Here is a 23,139-nt window from a genome sequence, read left to right on the forward strand (position 1 = left end):
AAGAGAATATTATTAATAATGTGTGGATTTTATTTTTCAATTGCTTTATAATGAAAATACCAACTTATTAAAGGACACTACTTCTCTCATCATTTTTACTAGGAGTAAGTGAATCAGCTAAGAAATAGCAAAGACCTCAACCTCCCTGAGGACCAAAATAGCCAGAAACAGGGTATTAGGGGACCAAAAAAAAAAAAAAAACCCCCCAAAAAAAAGCATTGGCAGCAGTACACCTGCAACATTTAGGACAAAACTGTGGAACCTCTGAGACCTCTGAGAAGGCAACATTAACTAGAAAAAACAATACTTAACAAATACAGCTATGCAGCAGAGGCCTGATTAGCCCAAGCCACAGGAGTGAAAGAAAAAAGTATAAGAAATCCTGCTTATAGCATCATCTGAGTTTGTCTCCACAAAATCAAGAGCTGCCAGAGTTCAGTGGTGGTGAAGAGAAATGGCAAAAACCTCTGCTGTTAAAGCTGCATCATCCCAAGGACACCAGAGACCCACCAAGTGAAGACCAGCATCTAAATTGTATTATTTCAGACTTACAGGAGTTACAAAGAGCAACTTAAAATATTTATTCGTATATTTAACATTACTTTCCAATGTGTTGTCCTTATGCATATAGTTTAGAGGTTTTATTACTTACGAAAAAAAAAAAATTTGCAATCCACCAGAAGCTACAGCTGCAGGACACAGTGCTTGAAGCATTTATATGCTTTGAGCTCAAGGCACAATCATAAAATTAGTTAAATATCTAAAAGGCTGGGTGTATGTGACATCATACAATGGATTTTTCTAAAAGCATCAAGATTTCCTGGTTTTCCTCAAAAAAATACATTTTTCTTCCCTTTCTCTTATAGGTATAGCTGTATTAGAAGTCCAAAGGAAGGGAATGCGCTACTTGCTGATGTCCAAGTAATTATGATAGGGCTTCATTTCCTGTAAAAGGCACTCTGGAGTTTCTTACCACCATCCTCATCTCTTAAAATCTATTTTGTTCTTAAGGAATGTGCTTTGTTCTTAAGGACATTATAAAGAAAGCACCGTGGCCTTTAAGTTTCCACCCACTTAAAATTGTGCAGATATGATGAGGCAAGATACATTGCTTAATGCTCCTGCTGCCACCACTCAGCACGAGGCGGCGGTCCCAGGGAATACTGACCTTCTCCATGAGGTTTCATGTAAAAGCTGCAGCAAATTAAGTTTCCCATTCCAAAGCAACCAGATTCCCATCACAGTCGTGTAATCATCCAGCAACCCCTAGCTTTCCCTCTAAATCCTTGAAGACACTTGTCGGCCTCAGAGCCACTCCAGCTAAAGCTAAAAAGGCCTTTAGAGCAGATGGTGGATCATTTTTCTTATTTGCGTATTTTAAAAACACGCTCCAGCGTTAAACGTTTCAGCTAAACTTGGAGCGATAAGAATCTATGGCGAGGTTTAAAGTTTATGATCTATTAAATTCGCACAAGGGAAAAATACATTCAAACAATATAAACTTTAATGCTCTGCTGGCAGCCAAACCCTCACATCGCTGGAAGCCGCGGTCGAGCCGCCTGGATTGGAGCTTGGAAGCACTTGACTGGCTTTTGCCTGCAACCACCTCTGCCATTTTTGTTTGTCCAACCACTTCAGTAGTTGGTTAGCTCAGAGCTGCTAAAAAGCAATGGACAACTTGGAAAGCAGCAGAAAGAAAGCCTGGCTTTCTTTTCCAAATGATGAACAAGAAGGAACAGCGACTGGATTTGATCTATGAACTCCAAATCTCGCAAGGTGCGGTGACCAGAAGTAACTGACTCAATTCACAAACTACAGACAATTCTACTTAACCTGGTTTAACCACAAAACACATTTGGATGTATTTGTTTCTTCTTGTGTATCTCGCACAATTGGGATTCATTTTGTTTGGCTGATAAAGTTAGCGAAAAGCTGTCTAAAGCACGGGGAATTATGTTTCTTAAACCTTAAGAATCTAAGCTGCATAACTACTTAAATAAATGCGTATAGATGTGTACTCTCCTGCCTAGCAAGAGGCATGATCAAATTAGACCAATCAGAATCAACTTTTCTTTAGGAAAAATAATTAAGCACAAACGCAAAATAAAATTAAAAACAATTATTTAATCAGGATTTCCTGCTCGCTGATTTAAGTCATGATTAAAATTAGTAATATAATCACTCTGATTTCAGTCAATCCCTCCCGCACGGACCCAGCCTTCCCCCGTCAGTCTTCAGCACGTCCAACCTCACTTAAGCCCTTCTGCTCCACTCTGCTGGGACTAAGTATGACTGAGGTCGATTAAAGCTTACAAGCATTCATGTTCCTGCCACCTACCGCATCCTCCCCAGAGAAAGGCTGGTTGCCAGGATTTTTCTGCTGGCATCATCCCGGTGCTCTGCTAAGGAACGAAAGAAAGGAGTGAGACCTGCGGAGAGAAGGTGCCTGGGAAGGAAGCAGACCCTTAGTTTCTGTCCCAAACAGAACATCTCAACAAGAAGGGAAATGCAGGAACCAAAATACCTTCCGATGCTCACTAAGACCTTCTCTATTGCCACCGACTCGATCCTTAAGTACTGAACGTAAAGCGCAGTACTCGTCCCTTATTATCTTCAGCAAATCCTTAGAAGTTTTCCACTTGCAAGCCCACCCAAGGAACTGGGTTACACTGCGGTGGCCAGCTTCTGTTTAACTGCTCTCCAGCGATCACAACTGGAGCACTGGCATTCTCAACAGAAACCCCAACCACTCTTCTTCCTCTGCCCACCCTCACCTCCACCCAGAGCAATATGGCAAACCAAAATTCCCTTTTCCTCTTTCACAGCTGAAACACACCAAGCCAAACAGAAAGTTCATAAAGACACACACCTTGTGTGCTTTTTAGGGGAGGTACAGCTCAGGAAATACTGTACCACATAAACACAATTTACTAACTTCAATTCCAAAATTTTCTTGTGTAAAAAACTCAGCATGGAGGCAAGAAATTTAGTATGGGAGTAATCTGGATTGGGAGCAATCTGGATTGGGAGCAAGTACTGCTTCAAAGCACAACCTCGTATCAAGAATACAGAAAGCATAAAGGATTATTTAAGCCTGTCATATTTCCGTAATCTCCATTCTTCAGGTAGCAAAATTCAATATTTACTGTGATGCACATATATACAGTAGCCTTTCCCAGGAGTCTCAACAGTATTTTTCAATCATTTAGGATTACCAGGCTCTAAGAAAATCCAAAGAGATGTCAAGACTAATTGCAGACCAGAGTTATTACTAAGAAGCAAGTTTACTTCAGCTTGCTGAAGAAAAGAATTTACTTGCTGAAAGAAAAAGCAAACAAGAAAAAAAATGTATAGAGGAAAGAATGAGAGAAATAACAAGCTTTTTATTTCAATGGAGATAATAATAAATAAATACAGCCTGTCCTTAAAGATATTGATTGTTTCTCCATTTAAAATGGAATAGGTTAATGGGAAATTCCATTCCAGGCAAGTTGAAAGAGAATTAAAACAAAACAATAACCCAGGTACTAATTTGCTGTATTCTCTGCAGCACTTGTCTTTTAGAAAACCAGATGCAAACAAGGGCCCATATTTAAAAAAAAAAAAAAAAAAAAAAAAGGTCATCATCTCCCGTGGCTCATTTGGGCACACCATAAAACCTCATGGGAGTCTGGCATAAGCATCAGCTCACTATGAGAAACACATCTGCAACAAAACCAGCAATAATATCACAAGCTAGAATCTGTGCATATCAATGGAACAACATAAAGTCTTACACAACACCTGCTCATGCTACAGCCAGTCTAAATAATCTTTTACGATTGCTGTGCTCATCCTGAAGTAAAAATACACCATCATCTTTAAACACGAAGCGTTCCCATTCTTCTCTGCTCCTACATAAACTGGCCAAATCCATAAAAATCTCCATCTACAGTTGGAAGATAAAAAACAACAAACTTCCTGAGAACTTACCGCTTAAGCAAATAAGGCAGATGAGTTTTTACACTACACACAAACAACAGAAAAAACAGCCCTGCAAATTTTAATAAGAACAGGTAGCTTTCATGTTCATGGACTAATATACTGTCTGTAGCATACGTGACACAACCCGGCATCTAGGAACATCTTCCAGACTGGAAACTTAAGGAGGAAATAAACTGTACCTTTATGCTCAGACAGAAAACTGCCATCCCATTTTAGGTAACAATAAATAGAAATAATATACCTTTATCAAATTTAAAAAAAAAAGTCACCAACAAAATTTGCTACACCTACAGCATTAGTTCTTGAAAGAGTATCAAATACTACAAGAAAGATATGGATGTGCTAGAACATGTCCAGAGAAGGGCCACGAGGATGCTCAGAGGGCTGGAGCACCTCTCCTATAAGGACAGACTGAGAGTTGGGGCTGTTCAGCTTAGAAAAAAGAACGCTCCAGGGGGACCTTATAGTGGCCTACCAGTATCTTAAGGGGGCCTACAAGAAAGCTGGTGAGGGATTTTTTAGGACGTCGGGTAATGGTAGGACTAGAGGGAACGGATTAAAACTAGAGATGGGTTGATTCAGATTGGACATTAGGAAGAAGTTCTTCACCACGAGGGTGGTGAGGCACTGGAACAGGTTGCCCAGGGAAGCTGTGGCTGCCCCATCCCTGGAAGTTTTTAAGGCCGGGCTGGATGGGGCTCTGAGCAACCTGATCTAACGGGAGGTGTCCCCGCCCATGGCAGTGGGGTGGAACTAGATGATCTTTAAGGTCCCTTCCAACCCTAACAATTCTATGATTCTATGAGTTTGTTTACCATTTTGTCATCATATGTTAATTTGGGCTCAAATTTGAAAACTGAAATTCACACTCCCATCGTGGTAATTCAAATTTGTCTTTGGCCTTCTGTTTTGCTTTTAGTAAAGTGTTCAAAGCCAACAGCACGCACAAAAAAGAACTTGCAAAGCATCATGCCTGACTACCAGACACTGGGGCACTGCCCCCAACCTCCAAGGAGAAGCTATTCCGAGACACTCATATGTATCTCCCAAAAATCTCTTCTGTCCCTCTTCCTCATCCACAGTAGCACTTTCCAGCTACGTGCTTTGGACTTTTTAGTTACACGCATAAAGCAGTCAAAAATCCAGACACTTCAAATATGAAGTTGAGCGATCGCAATTATGTGAGCAGTGGCACAAGACTTAGCCACACAATCACATACTGTGTGTAAAATAATACCACATAACAGTCCTCTTAAATTCCTGATAGCATCTACTGCAGGGCTCTTGACTAAGCGACCACATAGCCCACACAGAAGTTATTGGCATATAAAACAATTGACAGAACTGCAGACATTTACAAGCTATACTGAAATGCAAACAAGAGACAGTTCTGGTACAATAAAAGCGTACGGATACAACTGCATTCAAGTCCTTTCATTGTAAAACCGCAAAACGTAAATTCAAATCCATACGGTTACGCCACGATGCCCCTGTAAGTCAAGATACGGAGAAGACAACGCCCAATAAAAAATGTTGGGAGCGCATTTTGAAAAAGACCAATTATTTTCTTTAATTTCACCTGTATTCCCCAAGTAGTACCTTTTTGATACTAACAAGGCATTGCATTTTTTTTTTAAATAACTTTGTGCAATAGTTATATATGCCAGAGCTTTTCTTCTTGCTTTTCCATATTAGAGCTTCAGAGAATATTTTTAAGACTTCATAAATCAGGGTGCGGGGAGTTTCTGTTCTTAATAAACCAGAAGCTTTAAAAGCCGACATGAGAGATGTGGGCTCACACCAAACATTCGCAGTGAACCACAGGTAAGGCTGGATAAACCCCAGCCCAGGCAGTGCGTGCAGTGAAGGCCTGTGCATCCCAAGATGTCACAGAAGCCAACCAAAGGGATTCGAATCCCTTCATCAGGCGGCCAGGCCGGGCCACCATCTCAGCCCAAGCGCCGAATGGACCGTACCTGGAAATATCACCCCCTCAAAACTGGGACATAATCCCCATTAACACCACAAGGTATCACAAGTTCAGAATCGATGGGAGCACAAACTCCTATAAACACCCTGCACTGCAAATATTGCAACACTTCTGAGTTTGATCCGACATCATTCTTTCCCACGTATAAGCCAATGTCTACCAATGCGCCAGCATGTTTATATTTCAGGGCCTACTGCTTTCAGGCAAGATACTTTGTTGTAAAATATACCTACTTAAAGTAAGGTGTGCTGGTAACACCCCACAAGCGTGAACACAGAACATAAACCCAGGCACGGCTGGCAGCTTCTGCTGATTTTCAAACAGAACTACCTATCAAGGACGCACGATTATCGTGACCCAGGAACACCGTGCAAACACAGTACATTATAGCACCAAGCACACGCCAGCCCCTTGATTACTCTGTAACCCCTTGCATCGGTATTAGAGGACGTAAATTACAGTACCCAGAAGAATCCAGCAGCCTGAGTCGAAAGAAATGAAAAAAGTAAAAAGCATCATCATCACGTTAAAAATTAATTTCACAAAAATGCTCTTCCTTGCCTAAATAGAGCTACGCAAGGAACACCATTTTTCTTTAAAATCAATAGATGTATAAGTTGTGCTGCAATAATCATTTCAAGCTTGTATGCCGGGTATCTGAAATACATCCAAAAATACCTCACGTATAGACTCTATGTGAATATTATCTGCATGCATATTCATAACAAGTGCTGCAACACTGAAGAAACCTACTCTTGGTAAACTTAAACTACAGATTTGGCTGGTGGTGGTTGTTTTCCTGAGAGCTTCAGTTTCCCAGGGAAGCCGAGCACAAAATGCCTGCCACTTTACTCAGCATCTTTACCATATACCATAATTCCTTTCCAGATATTTTCTGGAGCATTTCACGTCAATCTACCTGCAGGAGCGTGTGCAAAAGTGACACAAGAGTGATACAAGTCTGACAACTACCGGCATGGAAAATGGAGAAGCACAGACTGCGTTAGACGTTTTCAGGATGTCGAATCCCTCTTACCAAGTCCTCACATCGCTTATCAACAACAACAAAAAAAAAAAAGCAAGCAAGCAGCTACAGGAAGACTTGAAAAACAAAGACTCCCCATTTTCACTATTATTTCTATTTTAAGTTAGCAAGTTTCTTGCTCGGGCAATGACGTTTCTGCAGACGCCACAAGAAAGGCTACGCGGTATTCATTAAACTGGGGCAAATCAAGCAAAAATTATACAACTGCTCGGTACGCCAAGTATCCGCGTATAAAAGTTCTCCTCCGCCGCTAACCGGCATTCAGCAAGTAGTTATTTTGGCTAAAAGCGCCGAGCAATTCACTCGCTGTATAACTGCTACATCTTGTGGCAATACATCTCAACGCACGGAGGAAAAACCAGACAATACCCGAAAGGGAACAGCGAAGGGACTTGTTTGCTCATAACCTTCATACAGATATTCCCTGCAAACACCCACAACACCCTGCTGTCGCTGTCGGTGTAACACAAGAGGGGAGGAGCAGGGGAGGGAGGAGGAAAATATTATCATCCAAGGCGTGATGGAGGACAGGAGAAAGTTGCAGTCATTCCGCGGTGGCCGTGAGGCGCCCTGTCACTTCTGGCCGGCACACCGGCCGCCCCCCCGCCGCCGCCTGCCCCCCCCCCCGCCCCGGGGACGAGCCCTCTGCTGTGGGCCCCTCTCCTCCCCACCTCCATGATGCCAAAAGTGCCCGACTCCCTCCATCCAGCGACAACGGCCGCATCCTTCGGCGCACCACTTTTACTTTGCCGCTGGCGGAAAAGGGAACCGCTTTCGGGGGAGGAGGCGGCGGCGGCGGCGAGCGGCCGCCCGAGGAGAGCCGCCGCGGGAGGCGAGGCGAGCGGCCGGCCCGGCGGCCCAGGGAGCGCGGCCGATCCCCCTCCGCGGCCCGGCAGGGAAGGTGGGGGGGGGGGCGAAACAACGAGGAGGCGCCGCCGCGCTGCCGAGCGGAGGCGGCGGGGCCCCGCTCGCCCAGCGCCGGAGGCTCCCTTCGCCGCCGCCGGGCCCAGCGCTTGACCCCGCACCGCCGCCGCCGGGGGCACCAGCCGCTCCCCCGCCGCCGCTCCCCGCCAGCCCGGGACCGGCCTCCGGCGGCGGCCGCCGGGCCCCTCCCCGAGGGCCGGGCCCCCCGCGCAGCCCCGCGGCGCGCTGGTTACCTTCCTTGGGCGGCTTGCCGGGCGGCGCGCCGTGGAGCTGGGAGGCCGCCGCCGCGGAGCAGCCCTGCAGGCTCGGTGGGGACGTGGAGAGCCGGGACCAAGATGGCGGCCCCTCCAAACTTCCACTGCTACTTTGGACACTCATCAAGCTACTTTCCTGGAGCCCGGCAGCCGCCGGGGGCGGCGGGGGAGGCGGCGCGGCGGGGGGACACCCAGCGCCGCGCTCATGGCCGGGGGGCCGGGCCCGACACCGGCGCGGGGAGGCCGCCGGCGGGGAGCGGGCTCCGGAGGCAGGCGGGGCGCGGGAGAGACGGGGCGCGGGGCCGGCGCAACCTGCCCGCACCTCTGCACTGCGTCGCCGCCGCCGAGCAGCCGCCTGTGTCTGAGGCTAACCTTCCCCGCCGCCGCCGCCGCCGGGGAGGGGAGGGGAGGGCGCAGGCGGGGAGGGGTCATGCGCAAACACGATCAGGAGCCGAGCGAGCGCCGGCGCCCAGCCGAGCCGTAGCCGCCCAGGGGCGGCGGGCGGGGAGCGGCGTGTCCCCCCCACTCCCCCCCCCCCCCCCCCACGCAACATCACCACCCCCGGCCAAGGCACCTGCCCCGCGGCCTGAGCGCGCCGGACGCCTCCTGCCTCCATGGCCGCTGCCCTGGGCCGTCCCTCCGTGCGGGAGACCCGCCCGCGCCGGAGCCGCCGCGCCTTCCCGCCCCCCCCCCCCCCCGCGCCCCGCCACCACGGTGGCGGGGCGCGGGGGGGGGGGGGGGGCGGGAAGGCGCGGCGGCTCCGGCGCGGAGGGGGTGTGCTGGATTCCAAGTGTTTTCCCGAACAGGACGGTGGAGGGGGGATAAGCATTCCCCCCCCCCGCCCTGCGACTCGGTTGTCCCGAGGGAGAAGGCGTCGCTCGCCCAACCGTAACCTGCCTCGCCGCAAAAGCCATGTGCCAGGGCCCGGCCAGCCCTCGCCCAACGGGCCGAGGCACTAGCCCTGAGCCGGGCATCCGTGGAAACCTACCTCTCCGCCTGGAGTTAGGGTAAAAGTGCAGGCATAGTGGAATTTAAACCCCATTTTCACTTTTTCCTTCCTTACAACTAACTGGAGTTAGGTGCGAGATGCGCGGCGCGGTAGTCGGTGGTGGAACAAAGCCTTTTAATGCACGAGGGCAACTTAGGTATGACGACAATCACTTAAAAAATTATCACGGTTTGCAGATACATTGCATTCTGCAGGTATAAAGGAGTGTATTCAGCAGCCAGGCACGGCACTCATTTTGTGGTTGCTGTGTGGAGGCATCCTGGCCATCTACTAACCTACTTTCCCCCTCTCTTTGAGAATGGCAGGAATAGATTACTAATGTCAGGCTGCGGATCTGTGCACAGCACAGATATTACCAATTCTGTCTCTCCTTTTGAAGTGACATCTGTCAACTTATCTAAGATCTTCACCTCCCACAAGTATACAGCAGAGCTGCAAGTTTCTTAGTGATTCGGTATTAACTTGATGTAAAAATTAGTATGTTTACTTGCTAAATAAGTCTGTTCCACGACATATATTTAGTAACGGTTTTTTTGGCAGAGAGAAGTGATCTGATACTTCAACCAAGACTTACTTGTTTTTAAGGACTTGATCCTAGCGAAGACTTCTCAGGCTTTATGTAAGCAAATTACACCAGGAAATTGCTAGTACTTTGGCATGAAGTAAAATGGTGCTAGTTCACTCTGACTGCAATATTAATATTTAGCAGCTGGCATAGAAACTTCTTGCAATTTTAAAACATACTCATAATCCCACAATCCATGTGATAGCGTAAGTGACCGTGCACCTCATTTCCTGATGTGTATATCCTGCTGTGGCATGCCGGTTTTACAACCTGCCAAGGAAGAAGCAGTAAGTTAAAGAAATTCAGTCTCTTTGTTTATGCTCATTTGCATCCACTTAATACACACACGCCCCCCTGTTACCCTTACAAAAACATACATAAATAAGCATTCTTTCTGCCACTTTTGCTTACAAACTGTTGCCTACAAGTCATTCCACTAATACAGTTGGGACTCCTTGTTTAAACGAAGCATCAGTTGCACCAACTAAGGCAACAGGATATGAAGAGGAAGATCCCATTCCCATTCATTACTTCCTCTATCAGCCATGCAGCTTAAATATTATAAAAACGCCAAGATGTCTTTCAAACGGTCATAAATAATCAGATCTTTGCGATACCTCGTCATGTGTTAGAAGGCACCTCACCGAGGGGCCAGAAGCGAGTGGGCACGTACTGCAGGACTCCCCACCAGAGCACTCATTAAACACAGCGCCCGCTGCCTGGCAGAAACAGGGACCTGCTGCAAAATTACAGGTTGGGGTCTACTTCTCTTAATACAGCAGAGCCCAGTCTCTTGGTTTTGTAAGCTGTTGATGTAGCTTGAAAGCAGAGCGTGAATTATATAAGATCACTCCAGATAAGACAATCTATACAACTTTAAAAATGCATGGAACTGGTGTATCTCCCCTCTGTAGTTCATAGAAAACCTACTTTCTTAATGTGTTAGAGCTGACACTGAATTTAAGGTATCCCTTTATTTGTAAAGCCACATTGCTTCAGTGTTACCAGTTTAATAGTATCACAGCAGGAGAGAAGAACATATTCATTAGAACCTTTTAGAAATTTCCAAACATATTCTAAAAGACTTCCGTTATTACATAGCATCATAAATGTACATAATGCGTTTCCTTGAATGCCCTGCCTTCGTTTTGCAATAAAACTTTACAGTCCAGTGGCCATATGGATAACCTCTCTCTCACAGTGGTGAGCAGTCAGCTCAGTGTTGCCCACCTAAAAAGAGTTAAAAACTAAATCCAACTCTAATAGTACTGCATAAGTATTACTTATTCTTTTTAAAAAAAAATATTATAAATATTAGATCCTTTTCTTTGCCTTCTAGTTTTCAGGAGCAGAGTAGTCTGCTATGCGGTTTCCTATGTAAACACTGCGCACCATCAACATCAGGCGTAACTTGAGGTAGTAGTTACAGGGAAATCCCCTTCCAGTGGGATTGCACTGGATAATAATGAAGAAAGTGCCATATACCTACCTGCAAGGGAAAGCTTCACTCCAGGCGAAGCCCAAGCAAGTTCATTTAGTTTTGCTAACTGCTAAGGAAGAGGACCTCAAAATTCAGATCAGAACGGAGAGGAGTGAAATGCCTCTGTGCTATTTTTCTCATAAGAATGCGTCAAATGGAAGTTAGCAAGGTTTATCACAGTAGTAACCCTCAAATCAAGGACACCTGAAGAACAGCAAAAGCATCATGAAATTTCATTATTCCAAAGGTAAAAAAGCCAAGCAACAAAAATCCCAAAGAACATTAAAATTGTGAGAGCTTTCAACTTTACCACTGGAATTATTTGTGCAAGAAACTTTTATCACAGTAAGCTCACAATCTACCTTTAAATCTTTAGAAAAGTAAGAGAATTTAACTGTCAGATAGCGAAGGAAAGGGCTTAAAGAAAAGAATTGAAGGGCTGCATAGTAAAAATAAGGAAGATTACGGCAGGAGCGAGTTTCTGGAGACATCTGCATTGCATCTATAAAGATAACCATGCACTCAGGTCAAATGTCAATTTCAAAACTTTTACATACATCCTTTACACAACAAAGAGACCTCATTTCAAACATTACATGTGGTAAAATCCAGAGTTTATCCCAGATGTTCTTGAGGAAGAATATGCTATGATTGTGGGATCAATTACAGAGAGATTATAGCTTCTTTCCTATTCTGAGACTTTCACCTCTCACAGGCCCCAAATACGTTTTGGTGTCCTCACGAAGAACATGTACTCTATTAACATCAAATAATACATGTTCTTAATAACCGGGTATGTCTTCTCTCTCTTTTTCCCACCAAAATCAATTTGATATTCGCTGGCTTAGGTTCCACGCAAGCAGCAGATACTGCGATACCTGGGAGTAGTGACTGATGAGGTCAGGTAATCCATTATATGAATAACGTATGTTACATATAGGTTCTAAATAAGACCATTTTTTAATTATGTCAATAATGAGAAGGAAGGCCTCAAATTCACAGGGCAATCAGAAGAAGTAGAGGTAGAAGAGGAACTTGATATAGCAGGCTTGTACTTCTAGGAATGAAAGTCAAGAGTTTCCAGAGTTATGATAAATGCCAACATCCCTGGAAAAGTATTAAACTATATGCTTCCAAACTTAAATCAGTATCTATCAGCTACAGATCAGGAACCAGAGATCATTAGTGTCTTTACTTCAGATGCTTTTGGTATCTATTTCTTTCCCCTGCTTCTTTTGATTAAGAGTTCTAAAATAGGCCCATTGAGGGTATTACATCTCTTCTTTTTACCTTTCCATATATTTAATCAGAAATATTTCATATCTAGCCTTCTTCCATCTCCTTGGACTTGGAGCAAGTTACCTTCTTTGACAGACAGCAGATCGACCCAGCCTTGTTCCTATCTTTTTCTCCAACAAGCCATTCTCTTCCGTAAGCAATATTCAAGTCCTTTGATTTAGCCCATTGATTATTTGCAGTGCCAGTGAAACTGAGGTTTGTTCCCTGTCATGCTAGCACTTTGGATAATGGACCTGTAGTGCTATTTTCTTAAAGCATAAGCTATTATAGTACGCCACACTGCAGATTTGCCAATATATAAGAATTTGATACATAGATATATGTATACGCACATGTACACATGCACTCACCTACCCCATATATAGAAGGACACATACACACCCTATAGCTACGCCAACCCCAGCAGCCAATCTGATTTACCTAGCACAGTAGAAAAATATCCTTGTCACTAAATAGATACACTGGTACAGCAGCTTAAGTAGAAAACACCTAAACTATTTCATCACCAAAATGATGTATTTATGACATTTCTAGGTTAGATGGAAAGTAGTATGCTGGGAAAACATAACTTGGGACAAGAAAATACTGTTTTCTGTCTTGGTGAATGCTGGAAGTTTGTAGCTCAAACACTCTGTCCTTCCTTCTCTTGACCCAGCTGACCACATCTATGGACCCTGCCTGTATCAGACCAATGTGCTCCTGGCCAGGCTGGGGCTGGAATGACGACTAGAATCTTCCACTCTGTGTCCTGTAGCTCAGAAGATTTAAAATGCAGTTTTGGCACGACTACAAGGTAAAATGCCAAGTGACTGTGACAGCGAGTGTGTTGCTGTGATAGAAGACCATCTCGGATTGTAACAGCTTCTGCACCCGATTCTCACATGGCATTTCTATTTATGAGCAAACAGGAATGTTGCAATTGTACTAACATTAATTTTCAAGTTTAGTTAAAGTTTTCTAAAACTGATTTAGTGCAAGAATATTTTTACAGGAAAAAGTTATTTAGATCTTGATTAAATCAATTTTGAGGCTCACTGAATTAGAGCTGTCTCCCTGAGCCATATACTGCACTACATGCTTTATAATTTTTTTTAATATAGCACTTGCTAGCAACTCCGAGTTGCAAGGTAACAAAAACATACATAAATAATATACTAGCAAAAATATCTTCCCTAAATATACCAGCATATCAAGATGCAGAGAAGCCAAAATGAAAAAATGGTATCACATTAAGCCTACATTCGAGAAATAGACACAAACACCATGTAAGCACAGATCTATTTTTATCATCCATGTAATTGTCATAAACTGCATTTATCATACCTTTGATATCATCACCATCCGTCAGATCCAGCGATCCACCTCTGCTATGATTATTTGTATTCCAAATCTCTAAGAAGCCTGCAAACAGCTTCCCTTCAAACCAAACACAAAAATTAAATGGTGGTTTGGGTTTTTTTTTTTTACCATAGAAATGTTCCTCTCAACTCCAGTCTCCCTGCTCTAGCTACTAAGATTATTAGCTACATTCCAGTCAGAATGAAGGACAGTTTTACAATCCCTTCTTGTGTATGTCATTTTAATAAAAAATAATTTGTTTTTAAATGTTCCCTGGTGAAGAAATGAAAAATCCCATCCTGATGGACGCTACATTCACTTTCTTTTTCCCCGCGTGTCTGTTTTCATTTTATTCTATTGCTTTTCTTCCCATGTCCCTTGCAATCTACTTGTCTGCTACTCCCTGCAATTTTTTCCTAGTCTCAGACTATTCCTTTTACAACGCTGCTCTCAGGTAAACAGGCCCCTCTTATCTGTCAGGCTTCCTCTCCATCTTTTTTTTAAGCTCATGCTTTTCCACACATCTTTCATACTTCTGTCTCACTCTTTACACCTTATATCTTCTTTCCTGAAGTATCTGTCTTGCCTGGAGCTTATTTTGTTGCCTTTGATTTTAAGCCATTAGAGACAGACAGTGTTTGCAGAGAGCCATGTCTGTATGTGGTTTCTAATAGCAATGGGGCATGTCTTGATGCTTTTTTCAAGCAAAAGCCGTACCAGTTTAGGGTTGTTGGGTTTTTTTGGTAATTGTTGAGTAAGGCCTTCAAATTTTGGCCAAAGAACATCAACAATAAGCCTGATAGATGATGAAATATTAGGTATTACAATGACGGTATTATAATTTACAGATTGCCCGCCTCTGTTCCTTTCCAGCTCCAGGTGAGCTGGTCTGCTGCTTCCCTGTGCTGGGAACAGGGGAGGTGCTATGCTCCATCTGATCTGACACCCACCTGGTCCAGTGTCCTGTCCCTGCTTCTGTCCAGCCATGTCACATTCCTCCAAGAAAAAGATAACAGCCCCATAGTCAGCAGATTTGGGACAACCTTTCCTTCTCACCCACCACCCTCCACACACACACAAGGTCCTGGAAAATAGCTGTACAGAAGACAAGGAGATAAGAGAGGAAAGACTGTTTTGCTTATTATTTAGCTTATCAGTTAATACTTCCTGATGAAGACAAAGGTGGAAGGTATACATGTAAAACTGACCACAAAATTAATGATGCCAAAGAAAGCACGGAGCAGCAAAAAGAGAATGGGCTTCCAAAAGCAGCTTTTAGTTGGCTTAGGGAATGAATGGGTGGGTAGATCTTTTGGAAGAAATTCAGAAGGAAATGGGAACATAGAAGACTGAATGTAACTGAAGGAAGTGTATTAAAGGCACAACAACAGACTACCCTGATGCAAAGAAAGCACTGAAAGAGACCAGCAAGGCTTCATCAGGAGCTAGTTTATTAACTAAAAAACAAGAAGGAATCACACAAAAATGTGGAAACAAGAACAGATTACTAAAAGCATGTTCACACACACACACGAAGAGAGACAAAGGAAGGTTCAAATCCAATATCTAACAAGATAGATACCAAATAATGTGACACAGAGAAGACTAATGAGACATTTTGCCTAACGTGTCTACAAAAACCTTAGCATCAGATATGCAAGGCAATTAATTTTAACAAAGGTCAAGACGCACAGACCACAAAAGGGAGGGAATGGGTTAAGTGATACTAAGACATGCCAATTTCCGATCCTGCTGACTTAAAAGTGTCGTTCAGAAAGCAGTGGATCAAGCCTTGCATCTCCTGTTTGGATCAGCCCAGAGCGAAAGCTCTGACTAAAATTTATGGCTGGAATATTTGTAACATTCTTCTGTGAGTTTTCCAATTCCTGGTATCATGGTTTCATTTCCAGTGAATTCCTTGTTGCCATGGAGGACTCTCTATTTACCTGCTCGTTTTCACAAAAACTGTAGAAATGTGGTACCTCTGAGACCACCGCTACTCCGTCCAGTTCAGTTGGAAAGTGAGCAACAAGTTCAAAAGGCACAGTGTGGTCTGACTGGTCATACAGTGTGACCACATAAACCATGTTTCCATAGGAAAATGTGCTAAAAATTACCCTGGAGCACCTAAAAAGATAAAATAATCTCTGCATGACAATTCAGGGTGGGGGGTGGTTGTGGCTTGGGTTGTTGGTTTTTTTTTTTCAGAATTCATGAAGTACAAGGGAGGTCCTAGAAGACTAGAAAGGATGAAAATACTGCCTGTCTTAGGAATTAGAGTTCAATTGACCTAACTTTCATAAATACTTCATCCATCTCTGAGGGATACTATCATAGGTTATTAGGCAGTTAGTGTATAGGCATGAAGGTAACAATAGGATAGAAAACAATTAACCAATAAGACATTAAAATGTAATCTTAGGATCATTATTGTGCCAAACCGCTCTTAGACAGGGCAACAGGCCTACTGAATAAGAAGAAAGCAGTAGATGTGATAGCTGTGCTTTAACAAAGCTTTTTGTTGGGCCCTCTCTAATTTTGCCTGCAACATAAAAAATGGTGCAGATGAAATCAAGTAACAGTTGACACACAAGTAGTTAAATATTTCTCCCCAACAGTATTTATCAACAGTTTCCTGACAAAGCAGGATGGCACTGCAGTAACATCCTTCAGGGATTTCTCATTAGTCCTATTCTGTTCAATTTTTCATTGAACAGCTTGGATAGTAAAACAGGGAGTAAACTTGTAAAACTTGCAAAAAAATCTGGAAAGGGGGTTGCAAACACATAGGGAAACAGATCAGAATTCAAAATAGCTAGATAACACGAGAAAACAGCACATCTGCAACAAGCTCATATTATAGAGAAAGAAACTACATACTACCCACGACAAAAGTAAAACAGAGTCTATCAATATAATATGATGACGCTTTAACAAGGCAACAGGATTGAAAAAAAGGATAGGAAGGTTTGAGTGGATTTCAAACTAAATATGAGTCAACAACACGATGATGTTGCAGAAAGGCACTTCTCATTCCAGGATGTATTAGGGAAGCGTGCAGCGTGTGAGATGCAGGACCTAATTATTTTGCAACCTTCTGTGCTGCTGGGACCTCAGCTGCAGCATTCTGTGCAGTTTTGGGCAACACACTCCAAGAACAATTTCACCAATTTGGACGGAGTTGAAATGAAAGCAACAAGAACGGTAAGTTATTTTGAAAATACGACTTACAAGGGAAGGTTGAATGAATGGAGCTTGGCTTCCTCAGAAAAAGACAACTGGGGGGAAATGTGTATTTTAAGAGGCAGCATACAGAAAGCCACGATCAACAGTTCTTTGTACCCATCTGAATTATAACAAGTAATTGCTTAATTTGTAGCAAAGAAGAGTAGACTAGCTGAGGGGGACCAAAAAAGAAAACAGAAACAACCAAAAAAAAATCCTTTCAAATTTAAGTCTAGATTAGATGGAATAGGTTTATGGAGGTTGTGGAATCCCCTTCATTTGTGGTTTTTAAGAGCAGCCTACACAAACATCTGTCAGGGATGACCTAGTTACCCATTTCCTGCCTCAGAACAGGGACGGACTGGATGACCTTTTAAGGTCTTTTTCTGCCCCTCTCCTTTTTTTTTTTTTTTCTGTAATGATTTGAGGACTAGAGGACCTGTTTCCTTTAACTTGGCTGCTACAGGTTAGGCAGTAAAACTGTTGTAGGCAGCAAAGGCCTGAGTAAAATAAAACAAGCCTCCATGTAAAATAAGAAATAACTCGGAAAATGAAAAAAAAAAAATCACTAACTTTAGCAATTTTAAAATATAAATGTGTCAAAAAAAAAACAAACCCAAACCTCACAGATAAATAAACCCCAGATTTTTATAATGGCAAATGCTATTAACATTTTTTAGCCAGCTTGCACATATATATCTTTGCAAAATCTTCATTCGGTACTCACTATATTCTGTTAATAATATGATAGCATTGACTGTCATATTGAGTGATGTGATCAACCACATAACAAAAATCATAGTGCCGTGTTAAATTTAACAAAAAAAATACTATTCTTGATTAATTACATTATTTCTTAAAATATAGTTCTATTGTCCAAAACATCCATTTTATAACCATTAAGATGTCAATTTGAGATTTTGAATTCCTTTAAAATAACCAGAGTAGTAAAAGGTATTTTGATTTTATTTCTTAATTTTAATCTGCGTTTATTTAAAAAGAAAAAGTATCTATGATTTTCAAAAAGAAACAAAAGTGACACATGAAATACAGAACAACAACTCACAGAAAAACTATGAATGAAGCTCTGTCAGCACCTCAGGGTTATGATGGTATCATAAACCACACGAGAGCTTTCCTCCTCTCCTTAAGACGCTGTCATCAGAAACCTTCTGTGTTTACCCGTGGTAGCCTTAGGTATCACTGTTACCGGTACTTCGATAATATCAAGCTATGCACATGAACAGAGGCACAAAGCGTCAAGCCATAGTTACAGCTGATCTGATGACACTTTCATCCTGAGAGCTAATGCAATCCCTTTTAAAGAAACAAAAGCATCATTCATGTCGAAGTCTTCCCGACTACTGTTAAACTTTTAGGTGTTTTCTAAGAGTTGATTTAAAAAACCTCCATATTTCTTTTTCCATTTTTCATAACTAACAAAAGGGCCTCTTACAATTATCTAGGCATGAAAAGAAATTCTGTTCTAGAATAACATTTTAAAATATTTATTTAAAATTACTTTCCCAGAACTCTAAAATAGTTGTTTTCAGACCAAGCTTGTAGTTTACAAAACATACATAGTGTAAGAGGGTTTTCATGTGTTCCAACCAACCAATCAAGTAAATAATTCAATTCCTACTACTGGCCTGCAGTGGGATAAGAGGAAACAAGTTGGTAAACCACGGATTATCTGGTTCAAAATATGGGATGGGTGGCCAAACGCCGTAACATGTTCTATATTACCAAGATCCCCATCATAAAAACCTGATCAACCTTTCTAAAATAGTGTGAATTATCAGAACTATTAATCAGAATGGTAATTTATCCAAGATCAAAGTAATTCTCAAGTTTGGCTCTCCAGTTTCTGTAGACAGGTGTGTTTACTTCTGCGTGTGTTTCCCAGATGCTACCAGGTGAAAAGGAGTTGAGAAGGAATTTACTGAATTAGCAAGACAAGAAAGCAAAACATCCATTTCTTCAGTTGGTGTATGAGATTTGTAAGGCAACTGAGATTACATTTAACTTCCAGTCTTAACACACTATTGCATGCCAGATTTTTACAATGCAGAAATGCGAGCGGGAGGATGTTGCAGGAATACTGACACATACCAGTGAGACCCTTTTCATTTTTCATTTTCTGGATTGGATTTTTGGTTGTCCTGCATGCCAAAATGTAGGCCTTTCTGACTCTTCCCAACCTTGTTTAAAGCCCACAGAAGAGATATGAACTATATAATGTAAGAATTAGCATAACTGTTTGGGAAATATTGAGAAGGAAGTACCACGGTTGTGCCTGTAAAAGTAAATTCTTATGCATGCAAAAACCCAAATGTATACAACCAACTGTGCAGTTTCTACCTACAAAATTAAAGTTTGTGCCCATAAATACAGGTTTTTGTGGGTGCAATGTATGTAGAATTGCTTCTTTTCAAACCAGCTGAAGTCGAAATTGAATTTTAGGCCTTCCCATCTTTCCACCCCTCTGGTATAATACTGCATATAGAATGAATGGCATCATAAGGGAATTTGTTTGTATCTCATCTCTTTTTTTTCACCAAATTCTATTCCCAGATTGTTCCCAGCAGCTGTTCATCTAATTCATCAGCAAGAACCAAAGAATATATTCAACAAGATTATAATGCTTTCATTCGGCCCCTTCAGAGAAGCAGAGGAAAAGTAGAGAAGTAGGAGAGGTAAGAATGCAATACGCGAGTATATAGGAAAACACAAAATTCCCACAGTCCTGCAACTCAGCTAAACCTTACTTACAGGCAAAACCCCACAAACTGCCCTTTGATGTGTTAATTGAAATCTAGCTTTCCACATGGTCCCATTTTCTTCTCAACACAAGGGACACTAGCTGCTCTTGAGAAAGAAAAAAAATTAAATGCCTGTCATATAGTTTTTCCTTGCTTACCTCAAGGACAAAGGGTTAAGACAGGCATTGAAAAAGCATCCAAGAGATTAGATAAACAAATAAAAATGCTTATGTATGTCTATAAGTGCGTATGATGATAAGACAATTCCTAGACATCTTTCCCTCTCCCCTTGCTGCAACACAGACAAAAGATGGTGTCAAGCCTGTTAGGCCTCCTCCCTCTCTCTTCTGCTGCAGCTTTCAGTAGGCACAATGCTTATTAGCACCACAACAAACAGGGATTTTGTAGTTCAAGCAAATCACACCTTCCAGGGTGTAATCAATGGCTAAATGAAAAAAAAAGGTTGTAAGTTAAGGACTCAAACTGCAAACCAACTCAGAAAGTAACAGCAGATATTAAAACATGCCGCAGCACGCGGAGATGACACTGGCTCTTACCTGCACCTAATCAAAGAGGCTCGAAGACCAAACCAGACGCATTCGTCTCTTACTGGTAATTGGCTCTATGGCAGTCCGGCAGTGTTTCATGGAGGTATTAACAATCACAACAACTACAGACGGAAAAGGATTCTGCGTGTCCTTCAGCCAATGCAGGAATTTTCATTTTGTATTTTTCACTCCTTGGTTTAGTATCAAACACTGGTGGGTTTTAGTGGTGGATCTGCAGCCCAGTAGCTCTCAGTACACTGGAGTATTCTTCATTACGGTCTGGCAATGTTAGCTTTGCTGATTTTTCTAGAAGGCAGAAGAGCATTTTTTGCTGCACTCTCTCATTAGCTTCCTAATTCTCCAATAAGTATTAAGAAGGTTGGGTTAATCATTCTTGCCAATTTTAGTAGGAAGCAGTTACTGCCCACTAATAATAAATATTTATATTTGCAGAGTTGTTTCCTCTGTTATGTTACATCTTGACCCTTAGCTGTTCTTTTCACAAACAATCCGTATTTGTTGCATGTTTGTAAAAGTCAATATCAGTATGCAGATACTGTAGCATGTTTTGAGGATGTCCTGTTCTGTCTGGATAGATGTGCAATTTAAGTCCTTCATTATGACCTTATTTTGACATATCCTCTATTTCCCATCTATGTTATATTTCAATCCTCCTTTTTTAGATTGTCTCCAATTTGTTGGCCCCATTCTGGTAATGAAGTGTCTCTAACTGAATGCTTTCAGTCTGGTCTGACAGATGTATGCCAGAATGAATCTAGTATCATAGTTCATATATTAGAGAAAAAGATCAAAACTGCATCCTCTGCCACACTGATTAAGGGACAGCTTGAATCCATAAGGCATTTTAGGGCATACTGCTAAAGATATTGCCTGTAGAATTGGAAAATTGAATCTATTGCACGCAGTATAAAAAGCCAAATACGGGCGATACTCAGCGCATAGCCTGAAACACACTAGCATGAAATGAGGCAATGAAGTGGTCTCACTGTGCCAAACTGAATATCTCAGGATGGTGACATCTAATACCACAATGCAGAACTTTGCCCAGTCTTGAGTAAAATTTCCAGTACTTTCAGGCTCTAAAAGGGCTCTGTCACCTCACGCGACTGTTCTACTTCCTTCTGCTTTGATATAAATTTTGGAAATTATTCAATAAAATCTTTTTTTTTCCCCTCTTCTTATGTTCTTTCTACCACGTGCACACACTCCTCCAGGAGTTTCCTATTTGCAACCAAAAAAGCTTAGGTTTCTCAGGGAGGATCATTGCAAAGAAATTCCGGGGCCAGCTTTAGCACGAGTCTTGTTTTACCATTTACAGTGACAGAAGAATTCCCTAACATTGACAACAGCCACCGCTGAGGTTAAAGCTGCAAGGCACCACTTGATCTGAGAGTCAGCTGATTTTAAGTGTGCAATCAAATACAGGCAGGGAAAAATTGACTGATGTGTCAGAGCCTCCTTAATTTGGAAGAAGATTACACAGTGCACTGAAGCACCCATTATGGCTGCTATTGCTGCATATATGTATAAGCTCAGCAGAAGGTGATCTCCATTGCTCTAGCAGGAGGCACCCAGACACTATTCAGAGAAAAGAACAAGTGCTTCCATGTCATTAATCGAGCTGAGAGAAGCAATCAGAAGTACAAAGTAGAGATCCAATTTCATAGGGAGAGGATGAATTAAATTTCGGACTACCCTAACAAGTATCTGGGGAGCTGCAGGAAACTATTATGCAATACAATTTTATCTCCAGGATTCATTCTCATGCAAACACGTCAAGGAGTTATTTTCTTAGCTGCCATCTAAACAGCCCTATCAAAAAGAGTTAATCTTACCCAGTAGATGTGGAGCAACAGTCTTCAATCCATGACGCGTAGGCAACATACTGGCCAAAGACCCACTGTAATGTTGCTGATGTCCACAGCACACTGCCCACTGCGAGTCAGCAGAGACTGGGACCCCAATCAAGAGTCTTTTTCCTTCTTTCATGAGGTGCATGCCTGACAATATCTGCTTTACAAAAGATAAGACCTGAGGATAGGAAGCTAACACAGAACCAGATAAAACCAGAAAAAAGAGAGCTGAAAAATTAAACAGTGCCGCGAAGGGCTTTAAAAATTTAGTTATAAATGGTGTGCTTTATTAATACGAATCAAAGAAGCTTTACCACATCTGACTTTCTTTGATGAGATTCAAGAAAATTACAAAAAAACAAATGATAACCACAGTTCCACAAAGAACCCCAACTCATCCTGAGTCTATCTCATCCAGGTACGAAGAAAATAATCTTACACAAACCCAGAAAGCTGGTGACTAACATTAATACACTGCTCGACAGGATGCTCGCAGCAGCTATTATTGGCTATGGATGTCATTGAATGTTATCCTCTTTCTATGCTATTGCATTGATGATGTGCTGGGAGAGGCTGTATTTTATACATTAGCTTTCCTAGGAAAGCACAACTGCACCTTAGGGGTAAAAATCGTGATCCTACCGAAGTCAGTGGCAAAGCTCTCATTGTTTAAATAGGGCTAGAATTTCACATTAGGAGTTATTGTACTGAGAGAAGCACTAATCCTTTATTCCTCATCTGTCTCTCTAGGGAAAACTTATTCTCACTTTTGCAAAATCTTATATAAGACTCGATGCCGACACATAAAAGAGCGTATCTATCAGACCTGACCACTAAAAGAC

General features: G+C 42.3%; 1 protein-coding gene across 7 annotated transcripts in view; it reads right to left on the minus strand.

Moving 5' to 3' along the window:
* TLK1 (tousled like kinase 1) overlaps window positions 1-23,139 on the minus strand; it is a 99,022-nt gene that overhangs the window by 62,942 nt on the left and 12,941 nt on the right. Inside the window, exons 1-4 of one of the 7 annotated variants that reach the window (XM_063341163.1) lie at window positions 14,839-15,930; window positions 13,874-13,966; window positions 11,261-11,455; window positions 9,781-10,041 (exon numbers count right to left, since the gene is read on the minus strand). Coding sequence is in view for 1 of the 7 variants with exons in the window: in XM_063341160.1 (XP_063197230.1) it covers window positions 8,177-8,321 (145 nt within the window). In the remaining 6 variants the exon portion in view is untranslated. Of the gene's footprint in view, window positions 1-7,690; window positions 7,710-8,176; window positions 8,616-8,771; window positions 8,878-9,780; window positions 10,042-11,260; window positions 11,456-13,873; window positions 13,967-14,838; window positions 15,931-23,139 lie in introns of those variants that run through there. The other 6 variants (XM_063341162.1, XM_063341165.1, XM_063341166.1 and 3 more) reach the window with 6 other exon arrangements.

Source organism: Chroicocephalus ridibundus, chromosome 7 (assembly GCF_963924245.1).
Source record: "Chroicocephalus ridibundus chromosome 7, bChrRid1.1, whole genome shotgun sequence".
Taxonomy (NCBI): domain Eukaryota; kingdom Metazoa; phylum Chordata; class Aves; order Charadriiformes; family Laridae; genus Chroicocephalus; species Chroicocephalus ridibundus.